Raw genomic sequence first — 27,629 nt, 5'->3', positions numbered from 1 at the left:
GGTCCACTGGATAAATTTACGAAGTGTAAAAATTACACTGAAGATATTAACAGTCAACAGTATCAAACTCATTTGAGCACAGGGGCCACATACAGCCCAGTTTGACCTAAAGCAGGTAAGACAAAAAAAAAAATACAAACATAATAACTCATAAATAATGACAATCTGAACTCCAGAATTTTAAAAATATTATGTTTGTTATTAAAACTTTTGTGCCTTTGCAGAGCCACTGCAATCTGTAATGCAGATGTATAAATGAGTCATACACTGAGATAAGCTGAGGCATGATATTGTTCAAATTGTGACTATTTGGACCCTTTGATGGGCCACTTTTGGTCCACGGGCTCTATGTTTGACAACCCACAGTGGAAAAAATCTAACTCTTACAAAGTGTATTTTTCTCATTTCTACTCAAAATATCTCATCACACTTAAAATAAGACATAATCATCTAAAGAGTAACTTTTCAGTGAGATAGAAGAACTTATTTTAAGACAATATTCTTATTTCAAGAAATCTTACCAAGATAATTTTCACTTTTTGCTTAATTCACGCCAAAATGTCTTGTTTTTATTTTTTTAAACTTATTTTTAGAGGGGCATTTTTTCCAGTGCAGCTTTACAGAGATAAAAACAGGGTGTTAAACATGCGGTCTGCGGGCCAAAGCTGGAACGCCAAAGGGTAAGACAATAACAGTCAACAGTATCAAACTCATTTGAGCACAGGGGCCACATACAGTTTGATCTAAAGCAGGTAAGACAAAAAAAAATAAAAAATACAAACATAATAACTCATAGATAATGACAATCTGAACTCCAGAATTTTAAAAAATATTGTTAGTTATTCAAAGTTTTGTGCCTTTGCAGATCCACTGCAATGCAGATGTATAAATGAGTCATACACTGAGATAAGCTGAGGCATAATATTGTTAAAAGTGTGACTATTTGGACCCTTTGGTGGGCCACTTTTGGTCCACGGGCTGTATGTTTGACAACCCACAGTGGAAAAAATCTAACTCTTACCAAGTGTATTTTTCTCTTTTCTAGTCAAAATATCTCATCACATTTAAAACTAGAAGCACTCGGAGAGCGCAGACTGATCAGTGCCCCCCCCCCCCCCGGGGGCCCCCCCACCCCTGATCACCCCCAAAATTTAATCATTTCTTCCTTATCCCATTTCCAACAAACCCTGAAAATTTCATCCAAATCTGTCCATAACTTTTTGAGTTATGTTGCACACTAACGGACAGACAAACAAACAAACAGACAAACAAACAAACCCTGGCAAAAACATAACCTCCGTGGCGGAGGTAATAAGACATAGTCACCTAAAGAGTAACTTTTCAGTGAGATAGAAGAACTTATTTTAAGACAATATTCTTATTTCAAGAAATCTTACCAAGATAATTTTCACTTTTTGCTTAATTCACGCCAAAATGTCTTGTTTTTATTTTTGTAAACTTATTTTTAGAGGGGTATTTTTCCAGTGCAGGCAGCTGTCCAGAGCTAAAGGAAATCCCAGCCCAGTGTTTGTGCTCTGTCGCTGCTCCTCTCTGCTCCTCATCCTGGTTGCTCTTGTGCGTCAGGTGCTCTGGTTAATCATTGGCCTGTCCTCAGAGCTGGTGGGTTCACAGCTGCCTGCACCCCCCACAGCCCGCACTGTCACTGGAACTATGGTAAAGTGCACACCGGAGCCCCACAGCCCACATCCGAGGCCGGTGGTGTAGTCCTGTCCTCCGCAGATGATCCTGCACTAAAGGCGCCATGTGTGCTCTCCTCACCTTCCTCACCCTCCTCATCCTCACCTGTGCGTCCGCCAAACCCAACGCCGGTTTGAAGACCTGGGCTCGGTTCAGTAAGCTGCCCTACCCTGGGGACAAGGCTTTCCTCTACGATACCTTCCCGGAGGAGTTCATGTGGGCGGTGGGCACGGCTGCGTACCAGGTGGAGGGGGCGTTCGAGAAGGACGGGAAGGGGCTCTCCATCTGGGACACTTTTACGCGCGGGGGGAACCGCATGGCCACCGGGGACGTGGGCAGCGACAGCTACCACAACATCCAGGCCGACGTCCGAGCCATCCGGCAGCTGGGGGTCAGCCACTACCGCTTCTCCCTGTCCTGGTCCCGGCTCTTCCCCAACGGAACCCGGGGGAGCCACAACCAACTGGGGACCAACTACTACCGGAGCCTGTTCAAGAGGCTGAAGGAGATCCGGGTCCAGCCGGTGGTCACCCTGTACCACTGGGACCTGCCGGACCAGCTCCAGCACCAACTGGGAGGCTGGACTAACCCGGAGCTGGTGGACATTTTCACAGACTACGCGGACTTCTGCTTCCAGACCTTCGGGGAGGATGTCCGGTACTGGATCACCATAGACAACCCGTTTGTGGTGGCGCGGCACGGGTACGGCACCGGAGTGGTGGCCCCCGGGATAAAGAACGACCCCGACCTACCGTTCCGGGTCGGACACAATCTGCTGAAGGTCAGAACAGGGTTTTCTTATGTTTGTGCTTTTTGTATTTGTAGTGACATTTTAAAACAGATTTTAAGCCTTTCATGCATACACTGTAAAAAAAAAAAAAAAAAAAAAAATGTTTATTTGAAAAGATTTTTGTGTTAATATGTTTGTGCTTTTTGTATTTGTAGTGACATTTTAAAACAGATTTTAAGCCTTTCATGCATACACTGTAAAAAAAAAAAAAAAAAAAAGAGTGTAGAATGAACAGCAAAAAGTTGGAAAATTGCAACATAAAAAACTGTAAGAGACAATACAATGCAAAGTTGTTTATTTGAAAAGATTTTTGTGTTAATATGTTCGTGCTTTTTGTATTTATAGTGACATTTTAAAACAGATTTTAACCCTTTCATGCATACACTGTAAAAAAAAAAAAAAAAAAAAAAAAAAGAGTGTAGAAAGAACAGCAAAAAGTTGGAAAATTGCAACATAAAAAAACTAGAAGCACTCGGAGAGCGCAGACCTCCGCCAAGGCTGATCAGTGGGCCCCCCCACCCCCGATCACCCCCAAAAGTTAATCATTTCTTCCTTATCCCATTTCCAACAAACCCTGAAAATTTCATCAAAATCTGTCCATAACTTTTTGAGTTATGTTGCACACTAACGGACAGACAAACAAACAAACAGACAAACAAACCCTGGCAAAAACATAACCTCCTTGGCGGAGGTAACTATAAGTGGCAATACACTGCAAAGTTGTTTATTTGAAAAGATTTTTGTGTTAATATGTGTGTGCTTTTTGTATTTGTAGTGACATTTTAAAACAGATTTGAACCCTTTCATGCATACACTGTAAAAAATGAGTGTAGAATGAACAGCAAAAAGTTGGAAAATTGCAACATAAAAAAACTATAAGTGGCAATACAATGCAAAGTTGTTTATTTGAAAAGATTTTTGTGTAAATATGTTTGTGCTTTTTGTATTTGTAGTGACATTTTAAAACAGATTTTAACCCGTTCATGCATACACTGTAAAAAAAAAAAAAAAAAAAAAAAAAATGAGTGTAGAATGAACAGCAAAAAGTTGGAAAATTGCAACATAAAAAAACTATAAGTGGCAATACACTGCAAAGTTGTTTATTTGAAAAGATTTTTGTGTTAATATGTTTGTGCTTTTTGTAAATGTAGTGACATTTTAAAACAGATTTGAACCCTTTCATGCATACACTGTAAAAAAAAAATGAGTGTAGAATGAACAGCAAAAAGTTGGAAAATTGCAACATAAAAAACTGTAAGAGACAATACAATGCAAAGTTGGTTATTTGAAAAGATTTTTGTGTTAATATGTTTGTGCTTTTTGTATTTGTAGTGACATTTTAAAACAGATTTTAACCCTTTCATGCATGCACTGTAAAAAAATGAGTGCAGAATGAACAGCAAAAAGTTGGAAAATTGCAACATAAAAAAACTATAAGTGGCAATACAATGCAAAGTTGTTTATTTGAAAAGATTTTTGTGTTTATATGTTTGTGCTTTTTGTATTTGTAGTGACATTTTAAAACAGATTTAAACCCTTTCATGCATACACTGTAAAAAAAAAAAAATGAGTGTAGAATGAACGGCAAAAAGTTGGAAAATTGCAATATAAAAAACTGTAAGAGACAATACAATGCAAAGTTGTTTATTTGAAAAGATTTTTGTGTTAATATGTTTGTGCTTTTTGTATTTGTAGTGACATTTTAAAACAGATTTTAACCCTTTCATGCATACACTGTAAAAAAATGAGTGCAGAATGAACAGCAAAAAGTTGGAAAATTGCAACATAAAAAAACTATAAGTGGCAATACAATGCAAAGTTGTTTATTTGAAAAGATTTTTGTGTTAATATGTTTGTGCTTTTTGTATTTGTAGTGACATTTTAAAACAGATTTAAACCCTTTCATGCATACACTGTAAAAAAAAAATGAGTGTAGAATGAACGGCAAAAAGTTGGAAAATTGCAATATAAAAAACTGTAAGAGACAATACAATGCAAAGTTGTTTATTTGAAAAGATTTTTGTGTTAATATGTTTGTGCTTTTTGTATTTGTAGTGACATTTTAAAACAGATTTTAACCCTTTCATGCATACACTGTAAAAAATGAGTGTAGAATGAACAGCAAAAAGTTGGAAAATTGCAACATAAAAAAACTATAAGTGGCAATACAATGCAAAGTTGTTTATTTGAAAAGATTTTTGTGTTTATATGTTTGTGCTTTTTGTATTTGTAGTGACATTTTAAAACAGATTTTAACCCTTTCATGCATACACTGTAAAAAAATGAGTGTAGAATGAACCGCAAAAAGTTGGAAAACTGCAACATAAAAAAAACTATAAGTGGCAATACAATGCAAAGTTGTTTATTTGAAAAGATTTTTGTGTTAATATGTTTGTGCTTTTTGTATTTGTTGTGACATTTTAAAACATATTTAAACCCTTTCATGCATACACTGTAAAAAATGAGTGTAGAATGAACAGCAAAAAGTTGGAAAATTGCAACATAAAAAAACTATAAGTGGCAATACAATGCAAAGTTGTTTATTTGAAAAGATTTTTGTGTTTATATGTTTGTGCTTTTTGTATTTGTAGTGACATTTTAAAACAGATTTTAACCCTTTCATGCATACACTGTAAAAAAAAAAAAAATGAGTGTAGAATGAACAGCAAAAAGTTGGAAAATTGCAATATAAAAAAACTGTAAGAGACAATACAATGGAAAGTTGTTTATTTGAAAAGATTTTTGTGTTAATATGTTTGTGCTTTTTGTATTTGTAGTGACATTTTAAAACAGATTTTAACCCTTTCATGCATACACTGTAAAAAAAATGAGTGCAGAATGAACAGCAAAAAGTTGGAAAATTGCAACATAAAAAAACTATAAGTGGCAATACACTGCAAAGTTGTTTATTTGAAAAGATTTTTGTGTTAATATGTTTGTGCTTTTTGTATTTGTAGTGACATTTTAAAACAGATTTTAACCCTTTCATGCATACACTGTAAAAAATGAGTGTAGAATGAACAGCAAAAAGTTGGAAAATTGCAACATAAAAAAACTATAAGTGGCAATACGCTGCAAAGTTGTTTATTTGAAAAGATTTTTGTGTTTATATGTTTGTGCTTTTTGTATTTGTAGTGACATTTTAAAACAGATTTAAACCCTTTCATGCATACACTGTAAAAAAAAAAATGAGTGTAGAATGAACTGCAAAAAGTTGGAAAATTGCAATATAAAAAACTGTAAGAGACAATACAATGCAAAGTTGTTTATTTGAAAAGATTTTTGTGTTAATATGTTTGTGCTTTTTGTATTTATAGTGACATTTTAAAACAGATTTTAACCCTTTCATGCATACACTGTAAAAAAAATGAGTGTAGAATGAACAGCAAAAAGTTGTAAAATAATAATAATAATAATAATAATAATAATAAAAATAATAATAATAATAATAATAGCTTTATTTATATAGCACCTTTTAAAAACAAAGTTTACAAAGTGCTTTTGACAGACAAGTAAAGGGCACAACAGCAGGATACAAGATGTAAGTAAAAACATTAAAACAGAAGCAACACAATAGGAGAGATGTGCACAACAACGCAGAAACATGACACTTCGAATAAATTAAATGAATCGGAGTAAAGAGGGCAGGGATAACGTAACATGATGATGTCAAATCAATGCAGAAATAAAGGCGTGAGATAAAACAACATCATGTATGAGAATATAAACCAACAATCAAACAGGATAAGATTCAAATTTTAAAAATTTAAAATTAAAAGGGACAAACATCACGTTAAAGCAAGTCTATAAAAGTGTGTTTTAAGAAGTGATTTAAAAGATGCCACTGATTCCGCAAGCCTTATCTCCTCGGGTAGGCCGTTCCAAAATTGCAACATAAAAAACTGTAGGTGACAATACAATGCAAAGTTGTTTATTTGAAAAGATTTTTGTGTTAACGATTAAATCAAATATAGCTGTAGTTCTTACAGGAAGAGTATGTGAACAAAACCAGATTTGTATGGAGAAATGATGTATTTCTATTGTTTTAAAAAAAAAAGTTATATAAAAAAAAAATAGTAAACATTTAACAATGTAACATTTTAAATTTGTAAATTAATGGGTTCCCAGATAGCAAATATTTTGGCAGTATTATGGCATACATTTGGCGTTTTTGGCTTTCTTTTGGCATTATGAAAACCTTTAGGCTTAACTGTGGTGTGATTGAGGTTATCCATAATAGATATGGAGGCACCAGCAATATGTGGCTGAGTTATGGCATATGTGTGGTGAACCAAAAGAGCGGGATCAAGTATAGGGATGGTATGGCATGTTTATGGCAAGCCAGAAGATTGACTAAAGAGCAGCAACATCTTATTCCATATCTGGATGTGTTTTGGTTGTGTTTTGGCATATTTCTGTAAAGCCAAAACAATGCACAAAAAGCGAGAATTTCTACCCAGAAGAAAACCCCACTTCATTTTAAAAGCATGATCAACACAAATTTTGGGTGAATTCTGGCCTCCTTTTGGCCTCTCTTTGGGTCAGTTTTGGCTACTTTTTAGCTGGATTATGGGGATTTGGGGCTTTTCTGGGACAATTATGGCTATATTTTGGAAGTCCGCAATTTCTTTCAGATGAATTTTGGCTTCCTTCTGGTTTGATTTTGGCTTGCCTATTTTGGGCCATTTAGGGCCTGTACATCTGCCCAGAACTTTACCAAAATGGCATGCCAGTTTTGGGCCAGATTTAAGCCATAATGATTTTGCTATCTGGGGTGTTTCTTATTCTTATTGTTTATGATTGATATATTGTGTGAAAATTCTGAAATAAAAACATTTTTAATGCTGCTAATCTGATGTTTTCTCACATTTTAACGTATTCTAATACTGGTTACTACTCACTTCATGGAGATAACATGCAAAAAAAACCCTGTTTGTTTAAAAAAAAAAAACCCTGTTAATTATAGTCTAATAGCAATAACAAGCATTAATTTACACTCAGACATGTTAGTGCAGATTAGTTTTATCAAGAACAACAAAGTTACAGTAATGGTATGAATGTCAGTGTATGGGATGATGCATAAGTGTCCACTGTGTTGGCTGATTTGGAACTAAAACAACAAAACCCATGAATATACAAGAGAACAGCTGGAGAACATCTGTCCACTGTAGTGACCACTGTGCATGAAAGGGTTAAAACAGGTTTTAAATAGGGATGTAATGACATGAAAATTTCATATCACCGTTATTGTGACTAAAATTATCACGTTATCATTTTTGTGGTATTGTTGAAATTGTGCTCAAAATGTTCAAAAAGTACTAATACACTCACTGAAATAATTTAACCAAGTTGTATTTAGAAAAAAAAAAAAAAACAATAATAATAATAAAATAAACTAATTGGCACAATGTACCTTCTGTTGCAGAAACATTCAAATATTAACCCTTAGGGGTCTGGGCCTATTTTGTCTGTTTTTCAGTCCTTTTGATTTTGCCTTTATATACTATATAAACAAATGTTTATTATACCGATGTTTGGTATCTTTTTTTTTTCAGCACAACTCCATCTATATTATCTGTCTATTATTTTTTCACTTCAACCTACTATATCAACATAAAAGGCCAGAAAACACACAAAAATATATAAAATCCAGTTTGAAAAATGTATATAATTTATTGCATAAATAACACAAAGATGCTTAACCAACCTTTTCAAAGACTTTAAAAGTGAATATTGGTTCCAAATATTAGGTATAGAAAATTTAAATTGTACTAAATTAAAACTGTGCTTAAATATTTGACATAAAAGCAGATCTGCGTTTTATGCGTTTTCTCTGGGAAAGTGCGGAAATCAAACACGGTTATCACGATAATTAGAATTTAAACGGTAATACTAACTGTCTGCAATTTTACTGTGGTTTATTGTTATACTGGTAATTGTTACATCCGTAGTTTTAAATAAGAATAAAAACAGGGTGTCAAACATGCGGTCCATGGGCCAAAGGGTCCAAACTGGTCCACTGGATGAATTTACAAAGAGCAAAATTACACTAAAGATATTAACAGTCAACAGTATCAAACTCATTTGAGCACAGGGGCCACATACGTACAGCCGAATTTGATCTAAAGCAGGTAAGACAAATAAAAATACAAACAATAACTCATAAATAATGATAATCTAAACTCCAGAATTTAAAAAATATTGTTTGTTATTAAAAGTTTTTTGCCTTTGCAGATCCACTGCAATCTGTAATGTAGATGTATAAATGAGTCATACACTGAGATAAGCTGAGGCATAACGTTGTTAAAAGTGTGACTATTTTTCTGAAGAAATTTCACGTTGTTCAGGTTAGTCCCATTTTTTTGTGAAAGTATAGTTTGTAAATGTAAATGTTTTCATAGCTTTACTTTTTGCACTAAAGCAAACAGAGTTGTCATTATTTAGAAGTAGTGCTCTCAAACGATTACAATTTTTAATCAGATTAATCACAGGGTTGCTGTGGATTAATTTCAATTAATCACAATTAAATATCCTTCATTTTTAATCTATATTAATCGTGTTTCATTTTGCATGAGCAAACAGATTCAAGAAAGGAGAGAATATATATGCACTTAGCATGTTTATTAAACACCTTCAACAATTTCAACAAAACAACTTGAAACAACTGTTCTGTCTTGGTTTTTTTGTCCTCATATTTCCCTGCAGAGGGTTAATGTGCTGTTTCGTGTCTTCCATCTTTATGGGTTGGTTCTGCTGCCTGTCACTACCAGATCAACTGCCCATTTGTTCATGCACGACAGTAACTCTGCTTGGACAAAACGGCCCCAAATGCGTTAGCAGAGATGTTCAGAGTCATTCTGCACTGTACATGGGTTAACTAGGTTCAAATTTGAATCAGATTAATCATGATGATGGATTAATCTGAGTTAAAGCATTAACTTTGACAGCCCTATTTATAAGTTATTATGTTTTTATTTTACTGGTCCAACCTGCTTGTGATGGAATTGGGCTGAATGAGACCCCTGAACTAAACTGTGTTTGACATGCCTGGTTTAAGAGTACAGAGAATATAAAATAATAACATAGTTACCTACAAATAATGACAATTCCAAATGTTTCTTTTTTTTGGATTGTTTTAGTGTCAAAAAAAGGAAAATTAGATGATGAAAAGTTTTACATTTACAAAGTATCCTTTCACAATAAAATGTGAATAATCTAAGCAACCACGAACAACCTGAAATTAAAAGTAAAATAAGTGGAATTTTAACAATATTATGCCTGTTACTCGATGTGTAAAGCACATGTGTAAATGAGAAACTGAGGCATAATATTGTTAAAATTGAGCAAGAACAAAGAATGATTTTTTTTTTTTTTGGGAGGGGGGTTATTTAAAGGTTATTATGCTGTTATTTTACTGCACTGTAAAAAAAAAAAAAAAAAACAGTAAAAAAAAAATGACATTATTCCGGCAGCAGGGGTGCTGAAAAAATACTGTAAAATAACAGAAAATAACCATCTCATAAAAATACGGTAATTTTCCATAATTAAAATACAGTTTTTTGCCCTAACTTTACATGAGATTTTGCATAGTTTTTTTTTTTTTTTTTTACTTTTTAATGTTTAATAAAGAATATTTTCATGTATTAAAACAATCAAATTACCTATAAATATATATATAAATAATTTTCAATGAGACTAAGTTGTACGATCCACTGATAAAAACTGTATTTGGACAGTTTATCAGTGCTTATACATGTTACATATTCACAAAAACACATTTAGTCAACCTTTTTGTCGTGAAACCTCCTGTAATTACACAAGATATTTGTCAATTAACAAACAAGTCTTGTTAAACTTACAGAAAAAATACTTCTTTTACTGTTAATTGTCAGTAATTTTATCTTGTTTTATTTATTTATTTATTTTTTACAGTATTGAACTTTAAATTAACAGTTTAATCTCATAAATAGAAAATAATTATTTGTGAAATTACCATACATTTGCAAATGTATTTTAATTGTATTTTTCTGTGAAAAAAGAAAATATTTCTTTTAAAAAAAATTAAATTTTTTGGTTATTCACAGTTACAGTTTTTTCATGTTATTTTACATTTGACAAGTATAATTACAGTCTATTTTTGTCATTTCATTGATATTTTCCTGTATCTTAAAAATACAAGAAAAATCTGTAAAATAAACGGTAAAAATTCTGTTAAATGATAGATTTTTTTTTTACAGTGTGGTCTGACCCACTTCAGATCATATTGGGCTGAAAATGTCAGTAAGACCAGCTCAGATTTTACTGCCATTTTCTTTGTTGCATCCTCTTGTCTCTTTTTTTTTCTTCTTCTGTGGTTTCTCCCTCACATTGCGTCTGTTGTTTCTGTCTCCCCCTGCAGGCTCACGCAGCTGTATGGCATCTGTACGACCGCCACTACCGCCCCCGGCAGAAAGGTAAGCTGTCCATGGCGCTGGCCTCTCATTGGATCAAACCCAGTCGCACCCGCAGAGAGAGCCACCGGGAGTGCCAGTGCTCCTTGGACCACGTCCTTGGCTGGTTCGCCCGGCCGCTGTTCACAGACGGAGATTACCCCCCCTGCATGAAGGAGAGGCTGGGCTCGCGGCTGCCCTCCTTCACCCGGGAGGAGAGGGAACAGGTGAGGGGGACCGCTGACTTCTTCGCTTTGTCTCATGGAGCGACGTTGAGTTTCCAGCTCATCAACGACAGCCTGAAGTTTGGGCAGGTGGAAGTTCTGGACCTGAGGATGCTGCTCTACTGGGTCAGCGCCGAGTACGACAAACCTCCCATCTTTGTGGTGGAGAGTGGTTGGTATGTCTGACTTGTCTTATTATTTCCATCCTAAGTCTGTTATGTTCCTGAGTGCCCATCTCATGTTTGCATTTCTCTGTTGCTGCTCAACACAGGTATGTCCTCGGCAACACCAAGACAGAAGACCCAAAACACATGTACTACCTCAAGAAGTTTATAGCAGAGGCACTAAAATGTCAGTACACTTATCACACATACACTATATGGAAAATAAAAGGACTCAGACACTGAGAATTCAGGTGTTTCTGTTCTAACTACAGTGGCCCAGAGGTGCAACAGCCCAAAAAATGATCCACTATAAGAAAAAAAGAGAACAGTCCAAAAAATTATCCACTATAAGAAAAAAAGACAACAGCCCAAAAAATTATCCACTATAAGAAAAAAAGAGAACAACCCAAAAAATTATCCACTATAAGAAAAAAAAGACAACAGTCCAAAAAATTATCCAGTATAAGAAAAAAAAGACAACAGCCCAAAAAATTATCCACTGTAAGAAAAAAAGACAACAGCCCAAAAAATTATCCATTATAAGAAAAGAAGACAACAGCCCAAAAAATGATCCACTATAAGAAAAAAAGAGAACAGTCCAAAAAATTATCCACTATAAGAAAAAAAGACAACAGCCCAAAAAATTATCCACTATAAGAAAAAAAGAGAACAACCCAAAAAATTATCCACTATAAGAAAAAAAAGACAACAGTCCAAAAAATTATCCAGTATAAGAAAAAAAAGACAACAGCCCAAAAAATTATCCACTGTAAGAAAAAAAGACAACAGCCCAAAAAATTATCCATTATAAGAAAAGAAGACAACAGCCCAAAAAATTAGCCACTATAAGAAAAAAAGAGAACAGTCCAAAAAATTATCCACTATAAGAAAAAAAGACAACAGCCCAAAAAATTATCCACTATAAGAAAAAAAGAGAACAACCCAAAAAATTATCCACTATAAGAAAAAAAAGACAACAGTCCAAAAAATTATCCAGTATAAGAAAAAAAAGAGAACAGCCCAAAAAATTATCCACTGTAAGAAAAAAAGACAACAGCCCAAAAAATTATCCATTATAAGAAAAGAAGACAACAGCCCAAAAAATTATCCACTATAACAAAAAAAGAGAACAACCCAAAAAATTATCCACTATAAGAAAAAAAAGACAACAGCCCAAAAAATTATCCACTGTAAGAAAAAAAAACAGCCCAAAAAATTATCCACTGTAAGAAAAAAAGAGAACAGTCCAAAAAATTAGCCACTATAAGAAAAAAAGACAACAGCCCAAAAAATTAGCCACTATAAGAAAAAAAGAGAGAACAGCCCAAAAAATTAGCCACTATAAGAAAATAAAGACAACAGTCCAAAAAATTAGCCACTGTAAGAAAAAAAAGACAACAGCCCAAAAAATTAGCCACTATAAGAAAAAAAAGACAACAGCCCAAAAAATTATCCACTATAAGAAAAAAAGAGAACAACCCAAAAAATTATCCACTATAAGAAAAAAAGACAACAGCCCAAAAAATTATCCACTAAAAGAAAAAAAGACAACAACCCAAAAAATTAGCCACTATAAGAAAAAAAAGACAACAGCCCAAAAATTATCCACTATAAGTAAAAAAAGAGAACAGTCCAAAAAATTATCCACTATAAGAAAAAACAAGACAACAGCCCAAAAATTATCCACTATAAGTAAAAAAAGAGAACAGCCCAAAAAATTAGCCACTATAAGAAAATAAAGACAACAGCCCAAAAAATTAGCCACTGTAAGAAAAAAAAGACAACAGCCCAAAAAATTAGCCACTATAAGAAAAAAAAGACAACAGCCCAAAAAATTATCCACTATAAGAAAAAAAGAGAACAACCCAAAAAATTATCCACTATGAGAAAAAAAAGACAACAGCCCAAAAAATTATCCACTAAAAGAAAAAAAGACAACAACCCAAAAAATTAGCCACTATAAGAAAAAAAAGACAACAGCCCAAAAATTATCCACTATAAGTAAAAAAAGAGAACAGTCCAAAAAATTATCCACTATAAGAAAAAACAAGACAACAGCCCAAAAATTATCCACTATAAGTAAAAAAAGAGAACAGTCCAAAAAATTATCCACTATAAGAAAAAAAATGACGAGACTAACCAATGCAATGTAGTGATATTCATCATAATATAAAATTATATTAAGACATTTGTCATTGTTGTTTTGTATCCCAGACCCCTGTGAGAAAAGAAACACCTGTATTCAAAGTGTCCCAATACTTTTGTCCATATAGTGTATATTCCATCATATACAGCAGTGGAAAAAAGTTCTTGGTTACCCTTAAAATTTTATATAATCTCAAATATTATTGTGAAATATTTGTGGAAACGTCTTTTTTTGTTTCAAAAGGTGTGGCTGCATCAGACACAAACAAATAATTTGCATTTGTTTGATTTTCTTTATTAATAACAACAAAAAAGTAACAAAACAAATTCCTTGTCAGTTTTAACATGTCACGTCTTGGATGTATTTCAAAGGCCATAATCTTACTGAAATATCCAGTTTTGACCTCGATGGAGCCGTGCATGTGCAGAAGGGAGCATGTGGGTTTGGAGAATTTCACAATACTTGGCAGAGTTCAGTGACTTAAGAGTGATTCTTAATGCAATATATCATAAATGCATGGGGTGGCCAAAAACGATTATACCACCACTGTACGTGTCATAACTGCATCTGAAATGCCTCCTGGACCAGCATCTGCAATCTCATATTAAGAAAATCATCTCTCTGTCCTTTTCTCTGTGTCTGCAGCGATCACTATAGATGGTGTGAATGTAATCGGATACACAGCCTGGTCCCTGATCGACGGCTTCGAGTGGCACAGGGAGTATGGGATACGACGGGGGCTTTACTACGTTGACTTTAACACTCCAGAAATGGAGAGAGAACCTAAGACGTCTGCCACCTTTTACCGGTTTGTCCACGCTGTAACTCACAGCTGGTACCAGTCGGGTGCATTAATAGTAGCAAGAAAAAAGAAATGATCATGTCTAGTAAACACTGCACAATAAATATGTATCAAAGACTAGTAATCACACTGAAAATGTTAATCACTGTAAATGTATGTCGCTTTAATTTCACTGATAACAGAGTATGTTGTCAAAAAGGTGATACAGATGTTATACCTGTGAAGAATTGGATCCAAACCGAAAAATTCTTGAGATGACGTACATGAATCTAGTTCAAAGGGTCCAATCCATGGGCCAGACTGAACCCCATAATGGGACGGTTTTGGCCCACAGGTATCTGCTTCACTGACTGATGCATATATATGTTGATCCTTTCTTTCTCTTCATATTTTGGTTAAGGTGTTAAAATATTGCATTGGGTTAAATGGCTGTAACTGAACCCACACTCTATTATTGATTATGATTTTTGTGTAAATTATGTTTGTCTTTAATTAAATCCTGTTTCCCTGAAAGGAACCAAAGCCGATTTTCTACTTTGAAGTGTAACTTCTGTCCTTATTCCTACAGGAACGTCATCCAGAAGAATGGTTTTCCTGAACTTCCAGAGAATAGACCGGCTCAAGGCGTCTTCCCATGTGATTTTTCCTGGGGTGTATCCGCCAACTCCATTCAGGTATGAGTGATTAGCCACTTTTACACAGAGATCCCGGAAAAAAGGTGAGATGGTGATCCCACCTTTTTGCCACTATTGACCGATTTACACAGCCAAGAGTAACAGAGGTGAGACAGGCTGGACTTTTACACAGCGGACCTGCGTTCTGGAATCAAAGGGGCGGTGACGCAGCGCAGCGTAAAGTGTGACATATAACTTACACGTCGGAAATACCCTGAGCATAGCAGTGTTGCTAACCTCTCCAGAGTCGGCCTGTCTTTCACTGTTCCACAAATGTTAGCATGGATAGTCCTCCGCCCAACATGACAACAGCTAACAGGTCTCTCCCTTTCAACATCTTTCTGGTCGCGTTGATATGTTTGTTTACTGTACACGGCCAATGGTCATTTTTAAATCCCCCTGGCGCGGGGGTCACATATACACTCACAGTCAATGAAAACTTTGAGACCATATTTTTCGACATAATTTTTATTTTGAAACCCTAAACTGGAATTTTTTCATATGAATCATTTGTTTAGGATATTGGCATACAGAAACAAAAACCTTAAGTTTCAAGAATAATTGTAAAACAAAAAAACTTAACAAAAGAAAATGGCACCTGCCAAACACAAAGTCACAACAGTCAATACTGGGTATGGCCTGGACGCGGTCTATGGTCAACAGAGCCTGTCATGTTGTGGCGTTCAACCAGGTTTCTTGTTGTGGGTTGGGAACAGCCCATACATACGCCTGGCTATATCACTGTAGCTCAAACCAGCCTCCACCATACCCAGTGCCCGGAGACGTTGTTTACGTGATAGACGTGGCATGATGCCGTTCACTGGACTAACAATGGTGGCCTTTTTTGGGCCTTTATATAGGCCTTCAAAACCAGTCCTCAAATTGTGCAGATACCCACTGAGTATTGCTCAATGTGTATTTGGTCCAACCCATGTGCAATGAACCGTGACAACATGACAACTCATCATTATCTGAACTACCCGAGCACTAAGTCATCAATAAATCCACAATGAATAATTACAAACCCCCTACAAGTAGAAATATGCAGACATTTCTACCTCAAAGTTTCTATTGACTGTCAGTATACAATATGTCATCAAAACGTCACACCTTGGTTGCAGAACGAGAGGTTTTACATAGCGTTCCGGAATCATGATTCCACCTTTGTCACATCTCTGTTACTACCTCCAGAGGCATTACAGAGCTGTGACAGAGGTGGGACCAAATGATCCACCATTTCATTTACACAGATGTTCCGGCATAAAGGGGAACTATTCCCACTACAGAAGTGCTGTGTAAAGGGGCTAATGAGTCTGGGTAAAGTCTGGATGTTTGTGGAACAGGACCATGAAGGGTTAAATGGGCCGTGTGTCAGAGGTCAGATCAACACAGCAGAAATTCTTCCTTATAAATAGAGGAAGTGGTAGAAATATTAACTATGTATTAACTTTGGTTCTTGGATCCCAGCCTGCCTAATCATCTATGAAATGTGAGGGTTTTTTGCTCAGTGTTGTCTGCAAAATGGTGAATGAATTCCACTTTTTAGTCCACTGTAGTAGATTTGTGTGAACATCTTTCTCTCTATCTTGTCTATGCTAGATGACATTTAGAATCTTGTTTTGAACCAGCTGTTGTCATGGTTAAAGTCCAGTTCAGACACAGGCTGAGGACAAATCCTCTCTTAATGATAAACCACATAACCTCGCAGAGGGTATCTGCTGAGCTGGACAGTCCAGGACGGAGGCACTTTTATCGATTAGTCCCATTCCCATGAGCCAGTGCGGGTTTGCTGGTCCAACTGCAGTGCTGCTTCTTCTTCTGCAGGTGGAGACCACGCCGAGCCAGTTTGCAGACCCCAGTGTTTACCTCTGGAACATCTCCAATAACGGAGAGCTGATGAGGCTGGAGGGCATCAGTGCACCACCTTTACGCAGGACCACACACTGCGCTGATTACGCCACCATCCAACATCAGGTACCACGCAAATGTTCGTTTTTAAATCCTTTATTGGGCAAGTGACTATATTTGGTAATTTCTGGACACATTACATGACAGTCACAGCAACAGTTACAGTAAGGACAATGAGGCAACAATTTCAGGTCCAATGTGGTCTACAGGGTCTGTAAGGTCCACCTCTGCATGAACAGTGAGTGGACCTGCTTTGTTTGGTACCATGAAGTAATGGTACTAATGTAAGGAATGATGTTCAAAGGGATCATATGGATGTGGACAGGGGTCTGGATCAGCACTTATGTTGGTCTAATGTTCTAAAAGTGATGTTCTAATGTTTACATACACTTTTCTTGTATTTTTTTTATATTTATTTTTTTTGTTTGTTTGTTTTTTTTGGCACTTACAGGTAAGGAACCAAATATGGAAACTTAATTAGCCCACCCCCCAAAGGGGAGGCAAGGGGTTTTGTTTATGGTTCAGTTTGTTTGTTGACACTCTAGCAGCAAAACTACTGGTTGAATTCATATCAAATTTGGTTTATAGATTGCCAGAAGTCCAGAATAGATCTCATTTACATTTTGGGAAAAGTAGGTCCATGTTTCAATTTTTTTTAGGAATTTTTAAAATCTTTTTTCTTCTCCTTTTTACTTAGAAATGTATCAGCTAACCAGCAGTTTTGTCATTTGTTATCCAGTATATTTGATTAAAGTATGTAAGATTTAGCACATTTAATTTCTGAGCCAGATCATTTCTAAAAAAAAAAAAAAAAAAAAAAAAAAATCAATCAATAAAATGAAATTTAGACCAGTTTATACAGACAGGATGACAAATAAAATAATAACATGAATCGTCTCAGTATGGCGTTGAAGCAGCATCTGCCTCCAAAGCAGCTTCAGGGCTTCTTGGCTTTGACTCCACAGTCTGCGAACTGGAAGGATGAACTCCATTTTTACAGAAGATATCCTCTTATTTGTAGTTTTGATTATGGAGTTGGAGAATAATTAACTTAGACTAGTTTAACTGTTCAGTAGTCATATGTCCTAGAATCTTTAAGACTCAGGATATGTCTTCATTTGTCCCTTGTCTGTGTCTACTATAAGATAACATGACAATATTGGTTTAGGTCAGAGGTCACCAACACTGGTCCTCAAGATCTGCTATCCTGCATGTTTTAGATCAGGGGTGTCAAACTCATTTTCTTCTGGGGGCCACATTCAGCCCAATTTAATCTGAAGTGGGCCGGACCAGTAAAATAATAGCATAATAACCTATAAATAATAACTCCAAATTGTTTTAGTGCAAAAAATAACATTTAATTATGCCAATATTTACATTTACAAACTATCCAAACAAAAAGGATGTGAATAACCTGAAAAAATGAAATTTGTTAAGAAATGTGATTACAATTTTATCAATATTATGCCTTGACTTATCATTTATACATATGCATTACAGATCTGATCTACAAAGGCACAAAACATTTAGTAACAGGCAGAATATTGTTAAAATTGCACTTAATTTACTTCAGACATTTCAAGTTTTTCACATTTTGTTGTTAAAGGATAGTTTGTTAATGTAAACATTTTCATAATTTAATGTTTTTTGCACTAAATCAAAGATTTAAAAAAAATGGTGTTGTCATTATTTATAGGTTATTATGGTATCATTTTTGAGTTTGATGCCCTAACTTGCACTTTGCAAATTCATCCCACAGGCCAGATTGGAAGCTTTGGCGGGCTGGTTTTGGCCCCCAGGCCACATTTGACACCTGTGTTTTAGACGTTTCCCTCTTCCAGCACACCTGACAGTCATTATCAGGCTTCTGCAGAGCTGGATAATAGGCTTATCATTTGAATCAGGTGTGTTAGAAGAGGACTACATCTAAACCCTGCAGGATAGTACATCTCTACAGAGACCTTTTGCTAATGTATGTTTTTTTTATTTGGTGTACAGGATCTCACCTTGTCTTCTCTTTTCTGTAACATCAGGTGGATGAAATCCGTCAGATCGGTGTGAACCACTTCCACTTTTCCCTCAACTGGTCCGCTCTGGTGCCTTCAGGTGACGTGGCTCACCCTAACACCACGTTGCTGGGTTACTACCGGTGCTTCACCCGGCAGCTGCTGCAGGCCAACGTCACACCTGTGGTCACTCTTTGGCATCACACACGTCTGCGCAGCAGTGTGCCAGCCCCGCTGGACGCCGCCAACAAGTGGCTGAACAGGTCAGACACAGGGATGAGTTCAGGGTCAGAGCTCCAAGACCTTCATTAAAAGTAGATGAACCTGGACTGTTAACTGTTTATCTCATGTTCTGTTTATTCACCTGAATTTAACTTGATTCAGTTGTGAATGTGAGGCAGGCTTTATGACCTCCTTATGACATGCATGTGTATAAGACGCAGGCTTTTACTATTTAATTATTTAGCCTGAGCTGATATGAAAGTAAACATGTTCTCAGGAACAGACAGTATGTTCTCGTTGCCATCAACATTATCTCATGCTGCCGTTATCTGCCACCTGGGACACAGCTTCCTTTTCCTGTTATAAAGACATAAAGTCAATCAAAGTAATCATATTTTAATGTACTGGCATTTTTATTATTATTAGCACAACATTCAACATTATTTCCATTATGAAAATCTGCAGGTAATGATTTACAATCCAGATATGTACAACGACTAAGACTGATTTACTCTGGTTGGTTTTCAAGCATGCATTTCTGGCTCTTTTTGCATTTATACAAATTACTGCCTCTGCGTTCATTTTTACAGTAGTCTCATGCTTAACCCATGAAGACCTAGTGCTACTTTTGTGGCAGTTCCCAAATGAATTTTTCCGCTATTTTTAACATTTCTTAAGTGATTTATTTCCATTTATTCTTATATTATGCTCTGTATTTAGCATTTTTCAGTGAAAAAATGTGTTTTCCTATATATTCACTGAACATGTAGAAGTTTATAAAAACTCAGATTGAAAATGGAGGGTTATTATATCAAAAACAGAGAAAACTGAGGAAAAAGTTATTTTTTCAGTAAAATCTGTCATTAACTGAACATAAACCAAGTGTCTCCATCCACTGTCTGTTTATCAAACTACATGGGCTTTACTTGAATCAGTGTTGTAGAAGATGACAGTGTTTCTACATTCACTACGGAGCCTCTGAATGTCCGAATGGGTCATATCTAATGACCATAAAAAGATGACACACTGTATTTTACACCAGTTATTTACAAGTTTTTTTTAGGATTATTGGATCAACAGGTATTAAACATTTTAGCTCAGTAGATGCTTTTTGTCACCGGTGGATGTTTGGGTCTTTATGGGTTAAAATCTAATGATGGGAGTATGACAGCATCTTTGGTGGATGATGTTTTATCTCCAGACAGATTAATTTAGTGCATTTATGCTCTTTTATTTTGTCTCAGGAAGACTCCAGAGGCGTTTGCAGACTATGCCAGACTTTGCTACAGAGAGCTTGGGGCCCATGTGAAGCTGTGGATCACCCTGAATGAGCCTAATGATGAGATGGTGAGCTACCAGGAGGGCCATCAGATGCTGCGGGCTCATGCTCTGGCCTGGCACGCCTACGACCGAGAGTTTAGACACATACAAGGAGGACAGGTCAGTGACGCCCAAAACCCACTTAACTTTCACAATAACTGTCGAAATGTGACAATTAAAGAGCAGTCCCAAAGACCCTGTGTTCTTTGTGCCAGGTGTCTCTGGTTCTGCACATGGACTGGATGGAACCGGCCTTTTCATTCAGCCGTGAAGACGTGGAACCTGCTAAAAGGATGTTAGACTTCCGCGTTGGCTGGTTTGCGGAACCGATCTTCGGAAACGGGGACTATCCTCTGGGGATGAGGAGCTGGCTGCGTCAGCTGAATTCACTAGAGTATTAACACATCTTAGTTCATTAAGTTCGTCTGTTAACCATAAAGCAGACTGCGTTGAATGTTTTAGATGAGCTTCTCTAATTTTTATGAGAACATTGTACAGTTTTTACAGTGAGGATCATTTAGTAACATTATCTACTGTAAATATAGATTATATGTCAGTGTGTGAGTTTGGTAGAAAATTATGGATGCTTTGTTTAAAATAGACACTGATTTTTTTTTTTTTAAATGGGTATTTAATTAATTTAAGTCAGTGGTTCTCAAACTTTTTACAGTGGAGTACCCTCTGAAATATACTTTTATAGCCAAATACCCCCCCAACTCTCACTTCAGCACTTTTAATTGAAAAAAATTAGGCAAAATTTGTTCCTATGCCAAAGGTGTCAAACAACATATACACCACCCTTGTTTTTTTAGTTCTTGTTCATTTTAACGCCTTGTACAACTAAAGGTACATTTGTTTGGACAAATATAATGATAACAAAAATAGCTCATAAGAGTTTAATTTCAGAGCTGATATCAGTCCATTTTCCATGGTTTTCTTGATAATAACGATAATCACTTCAATTCTTAAATCAATATCTATGGCATTGTACTGCCAAAAACAGTGCTTTTAGGCATTTCATGTTTTCTTTTCTGTCTGTTTTAGTCATGTGATCCACACAGGAGTTAGTACTGGATTGCATAACTATTGTTTCGGATGACTTTTGACAGTCTAATAGTTTTTTCCGCGAAAGTATTTAACTGTAATATATAACAAATACTAGTTTTTAGAGTAAATTTTGTGTGCAAAATATAAACTGAAAAATGCCCTCTTTCTTTGATAAGAAAAGTAAATTGTCATTAATTAATAAATGAACCTTTCATCAACAAAAGCAATTACTTAGCTACTCAGTCATTTTGAATAATATAAAATAGATAATAAATAGTTCTTAAAATGTTACCAGACCTTAAACAAGATGATAAATAATAAAACTATTGTATGAATGTATTTATTGTGTTTTATATTTCAGCATTAATTCTCATTATTTATTTTGTATTTGGTACATGATGACTTATTTAATGTATTTCCCCCCCAAAAAATTTCAAGTATCCCCTAGGCTTCTTCCAAGTACCCCTGAGGGTACGCGTACCCCACGTTGGGAACCCCTGCTTTAAATGACTTCTACACTTATCTGAATTAAAAACAGTACAAATAATGACATTGATCATCATGTATATGACTCAAGCAACTGTATTAAGTTATTCTTCTCAGTTTTAGCCTAATAATTACAGTTTGAAGTTATATTGACTCCAACATATAATTTACGATTTCAGCTATTATTTATGCACAAACATGTCCATGCTGAATGCCATTGTCTTAAATTAAATGCATGCATAAATGGGTCATTTTAGATGTGGTTTTGCACAGGCTGCCGGTGTTCAATGAGGAGGACAGACACCTTGTTAAAGGGACGTATGACTTCTTTGCTCTCAGCCACTTCTGTACCAAACTGGTGACTCACGCTAAGGAGGACTCGTAAGAGAACATCATTTTTACTTTGTATAATTTCATAAGTTTTTCTAATTGACCTGGATTAGTATGGAGACGGTGCTATGTTAAAGCTCTCCAAATAAACAGCTAATAAATGTTTTCATTCCTCTGCAGGTACACATACAAATCGGTGTTAGAGGTCCAGTACATGATAGACACCACGTGGATCATGTCTCCACTGCCTGTCGTTCCATGGGGGCTGAGGAAAGCCCTCAACTGGGTGAGACAGAAGGGACATACCGGTGCTTTTTTTTTTTTTTGCATAGATAAAAAATGTAACTGGCTGAAATCTGTGGTTGAGTCGGTGTTTGTTTGGTGGGTTGTTGAGATGAACTGTGTGCCAACAGAAAAAAGTCCAACCTTTTACAAGTAGAAGACTTAAGACATAGTTTGCAAAATTCATCCAATAGTAAAACCAGCAGCTGATCTGAATCCACCGGTAGGTCAACCTTATTTCTGTTACAGCAGATGTAGTAATATTTAGTATAGATGAGGCAATTGAATTATGTAGAGCAGGGGTGTCAAACTCATTTTAGTTCAGGGGCCACATACAGTCCAATATAATCTCATGTGGGCCAGACTAGTAAAATAATAACAGTGAAAAAAGTAAAATAAAATATTGAAAATGTTTGCATTTACAAACTATCCTTTAAAAATGTAAACATGAATCTGAAATTTTGTGAGAAAAATAGGAGCAATTTCAACAGTATTATCTCTCCAATATTATGTCTTGACACTAAAACAGAGGAAAAATTTTGACTTCTCATTATTAGTAGGTTATTGTGATATTATATTACTAGTCCAACCCACTTGAGACCAAAGTACACTGTAAAAAAAAGTCTGTAATTTAATAGAATTTTCACTGTTTATTTTACAGATTTTTCCTGTATTTTTAAGATACAGGAAAATATCAAAGAAATGACAAAAACAGACTGTGATTTACATGTCAAATGTAACATAACATGAAAAAACTGTAACTGTGAATATCAAAAAATTTCAATTTTTTAAAAGAAGTGTTATCTTTTTTCACAGAAAAATACAGTTAAAATACATTTGCAAATGTATTATAATTTCACACATTTCTTTTCTATTTATGACATTAAACTGTTAATTTAAAGTTTAATACTGTAAAAAAAATAATAAATCGAGATAAAATTACTGACAATTAACCGTAAAAAAAAATATTTGTTCTGTAAGTTTAACAAGACTTGTTTGTTAATTGACAAATACAGGGGTTGGACAAAATAATGGAAACACCTTCACCTCAAGATGATAATGCCCCAATCCATACAGCTAGAATTGTTAAAGAATGGCATGAGGAACATTCTAATGAAGTTGAGCATCTCGTATGGCCGGCACAGTCCCCAGACCTCAACATTATTGAGCATTTATGGTCAGTTTTAGAGATTCAAGTAAGACGTCGATTTCTACCACCATCGTCTCTAAAAGAGTTGGAGGGTATTCTAACTGAAGAATGGCTTAAAATTCCTTTGGAAACAATTCACAAGTTGTATGAATCAATACCTCGGAGAATTGAGGTTGTAATTGCCGCAAGAGGCGGACCTACACCATATTAAATTATATTTTGTTGATGTTTTAAGGTGTTTCCATTATTTTGTCCAACCCCTGTATCTTGTGTAATTGCAGGTTTCACAACAAAAATGTTGAATAAATGTATTTTTGTGAATGTATAACATGTATAAGCACTGATAAACTGTCCAAATACAGTTTTTAGTGGATTGTACAACTTAGTCTCATTGAAAATTATGCAAATTAATTAATATTTAGAGGTTGCACAAGACACGTGAAGATTGCTGTATATACTATAACATAACTAGCCAAATGAATAAGGCATTTTAGAATAATTTGACATTTTATTCTCAAAATCAAACTGCAACTCACATAAAAATGTTACTTAGAAAGTCCAGCAACCGCTGTTGCTTTATTGAAATTACAAAAAAATGTTCCTGTGTTCTTTGACAGCTTAGAGCAAGTACTGTTTGTGATCTTCATTTTTGTTCGGCTACAGTTGAAGTCTTGAATAAGCTTCACCCCTCTTTCAGCAACATCACTGACAACTTTTCTGGAATGCACAATTTTATCAGCCTTCTGAAAGTCTGCATCATCAGCCCAGTCTTCTGGAGGAATTCTTAAGAATGTTTGTGGCAGATCCAAAGTTTCAGAGAAATGCATCGTGCTAGTGGTGACAAAATCACTGATCTTCTTCCCTTCATAATCTGCTTGATTAAGGGCATCACAGTGGAACCTCTGAACCTTCATTTTCCATCATGTTGTGAACCATCAGCTGCTTCTGCTCTTGTGTCACACTGGAGTCCAAGAATGCCAGGCCAACCAGTTCTTCACTCAAGTACAGTACCACAGATGTGGTACTGTACTGTACTGTGGTACGGCCTTACTTCATACATATTTTGCTAGATGAAGCACTCAAACCTTGGTTTTGATAGTACTGCTGCTTCTCTTAGCAGGTCAGCTCGGCTATGCTGAAAATGCAAAATTAGTCAATTTCCAGGAAACTTCCAGCAACTTGTGCAACCTTTAAAACATCTCCTTTTTCTTTCAAATTTTTTCCTAAATTATCTTTTGAATGCCAAAACCTAATGCAGGGTTCTAATTGAGGTTATCTGAAACTTTACTTTTTTACCATGATTGTTGGACCACCCTAGTCAGACACGCTATCAATGCACAATGAGACCTGCTTTGAATCTAAACGACAACAGTTAAAATTCAGAGACACAAACTGACACATCTGTTCCACTCTGAAAGGTGAAGGAGCACTACTATGACGTCCCTGTCTACGTGATGGCCAACGGCGTCCAGGAAGACCCCGCTCACTTCAAAGACAGTTTAAGAGTCTACTACCTGTACAACTACATCAACGAGGCACTGAAAGGTGAGAACACATGCCCATTTTAGAGCCGAGTGTTGTTATCACACTGGTTCCCGACTTTTAACGTAAAACTTCAGAGGAGCTTAATTATTAAACAGGCATTCAGGTCACTGGCCTCTGATCACCTGACTGAAAACACACAGACTGTGGTGCAGGTAAACACTAGTCCACTAGTCTGTTTTGTTTTGCATCAGTGTTATTTACACTTACTCATCTATGTGTTGTTAATTAGGTTATAACCAGTGAATGATTTTAATTTAAAAAAAAACATACAGTATGTTTTTCATACGTGGGTTAAGAGAAGCATTATGTTTAAAAAATTAAACATAATGCTAAAAAACTTATAGAGTTGGAAGCCAAAAATTACCATACCATAAATGAGTGCCTTAGCATAGTTTCCAAACATGACAAACTGGATGCTAATGCCAGATGTTCACAAGATGTTTTCAGCTATTTAGTAAATTCATGACAAATCACTGAAGGACAGTAACGATCATCCACCAGGTGGCTGAAGCTATGATTCATTCTGATTTTATAATGTATCCATTGAATGTTCTTATTTTGCCCTCTAGTGTTTGTTCTGTAATAGTCACCCAGGCTGTTACTTCTGCTGTTTCCTCTTAGCGTACACTCTGGATGGCGTAAACCTGAAGGGTTACTTTGCTTACGCCTTGAGCGACCAAAGAGATCCAGGCTTTGGCTTGTACGGCCACATACACGAAGAGGTCATCATCAAAGCTTCCCTGTCCAACTACCGCAACATTATCCAGCACAATGGCTTCCCCATACAGGGGACTTCACCACAGCAGTGTCCCACCACGCCTCAGTCCTGTTTAGGGTGCCATGGGCTGGTCAAGAAACCAGTACTGGGCTTCCTGACTCTGGTGGGCTCAGGGGTGCTGATCACCTTGGGTCTTATCATCTACTACACAGCCAAGAGACACAAAGGGCCTGATTTACTAAGATCGCAAATAACGGGCGCAAATACGCTTGCTCGCGCTAAAAAATGTGAGTGCTATTGATTTGCGTGTCGCGGGTGATCAACTAAGATTGCCTGTGCAAATGACTACAGGCTCAAAGTCTTGGAGACCGCCCTGATTAAATGCCCTGGTTGTTGTCATGGAATGGAGACAGTACGCTGTAAAAACTGCTCTGGGATATCCCAACACTCATAAATATGAAGTTGTTCTTTTTCCACACCGAGGGATGAATAGGTATTTCTCTGTTGTGTATCAGTGGTGGAGTGTGTTATTAGTGAAATAAATACCTTCTCTCTTTATGTCGCTCTGCATGGTGAATGTATGGTGAATGAAAACTTGAGTCCGTGGGCATGATAAAAAAACAAAACATCCACTTATATAACCGGTTCAGGAGTCCAGTCACAACACCGTGGACAGCACTGTTTGTGTGTGTGTGTGTGTGTGTGTGTGTGTGTGTTGTGCAGCGCTGGAACCCGTCCCGTTCAGTCTCCCTTGCACACGCGCACAAGAGAGGAAAAATGTCTCTCAGAATTGGGTCCTGGCCTAATGTGATGTGCCACTGGTGAAACCGGGCATGGGGGGCAGGCCCATAAAGTGGAGGGGCCAAATGTCTCACATTATTATTTTTTTCTCCCGTCATTCCAAAAATGTTGAAGTGAAACGAACAGATTGGTTCTGTGCGCTCCCTTTGGTTATGCCTATGCGCCTCCTCGCTCTAACACCTGCAGCCAGTTTTGTGCGAAGCTGTGCCAGTTAAAACCTGCCTTTCAGACATGCTATATATAGATGAAAAATCAGCCACCGCAATCAGTTTCAGGTGTGGTAAATCACATTGCATGCGCTAAATAAATATTTGCATTTACTCCTCCCAATAATTTTGCGCGTTCTGGCAGAAAGGCCCATATTGCATATTCATCAGGGCAAACATTAAATGGGTTGCGCAAGCTGTTTTGCCCATTTGAGAGGCGCAAACCTCGGTGCACCCTGTTAGTAGATAAGCTTCAACGTGTTTTCGCGTGCGCAGTCAAGTTTGCGCACATTTTTACACACGCAAACATTTAGTAAATCAGGCCCAGAGTGTTATTAATGTTTGTGAATGTCAGACCTTTTTGGGTCCTTTTATAAATGACAAGAAAGGAGAATGGTGAGTGATGTGTATTGTCAGCTTAATTATAGCATTTTGGCCAGAGTTTTGTTGGTTTGTGGGGGTAAAATGTAAACTTTATAAGGTTTCTGCAGAATTCAACATGTTACATTTAAGATTCTAGGACCTTTTCTTGTCACAGACTTAAATGATGCTCCTGATGTTACAGAACATTGGGTAAGGGAAGGAGTTCACCAGTGCCTTTTTTGTTTTGTTTTTTCTGACTTCCAATACAACTCTAATGCCTTAATAACCCCAAAAACCTTATTTTGAGCTGTTTTGCAC

The 27,629-nt window shown here is 36.2% G+C and overlaps 1 protein-coding gene across 1 annotated transcript; it reads left to right on the top strand.

The window, feature by feature from the left end:
* Nucleotides 1–1,831: 1,831 nt before the first annotated feature.
* kl (klotho) lies at nt 1,832–27,629 on the top strand. Its single transcript, XM_030154034.1, has 14 exons — nt 1,832–2,479; nt 10,887–11,317; nt 11,413–11,492; nt 14,097–14,259; nt 14,822–14,927; nt 16,752–16,901; nt 18,869–19,104; nt 20,308–20,503; nt 20,599–20,777; nt 22,190–22,297; nt 22,427–22,532; nt 25,097–25,223; nt 25,845–26,168; nt 27,277–27,629. Exons 1-14 carry the CDS (start codon nt 1,913–1,915, stop codon nt 27,285–27,287), a joined length of 2,784 nt encoding a protein of 927 aa, XP_030009894.1. The 5' UTR covers nt 1,832–1,912; the 3' UTR covers nt 27,288–27,629.

Source organism: Sphaeramia orbicularis, chromosome 14 (assembly GCF_902148855.1).
Source record: "Sphaeramia orbicularis chromosome 14, fSphaOr1.1, whole genome shotgun sequence".
Classification (NCBI taxonomy): domain Eukaryota; kingdom Metazoa; phylum Chordata; class Actinopteri; order Kurtiformes; family Apogonidae; genus Sphaeramia; species Sphaeramia orbicularis.
This window is presented reverse-complemented; position numbering and strand designations above follow the sequence as displayed.

Coding starts and splice junctions, on each gene's coding strand:
- kl (XM_030154034.1), top strand. CDS start 1,913: ATGTGGGCGGTGGGCACGGCTGCGTACCAGGTGGAGGGGGCGTTCGAG. Junction 11,493..14,096: donor TATAGCAGAGGCACTAAAAT/GTCAGTACACTT, acceptor CTGTGTCTGCAG/CGATCACTATAGATGGTGTG. Junction 20,504..20,598: donor GACACATACAAGGAGGACAG/GTCAGTGACGCC, acceptor TCTTTGTGCCAG/GTGTCTCTGGTTCTGCACAT.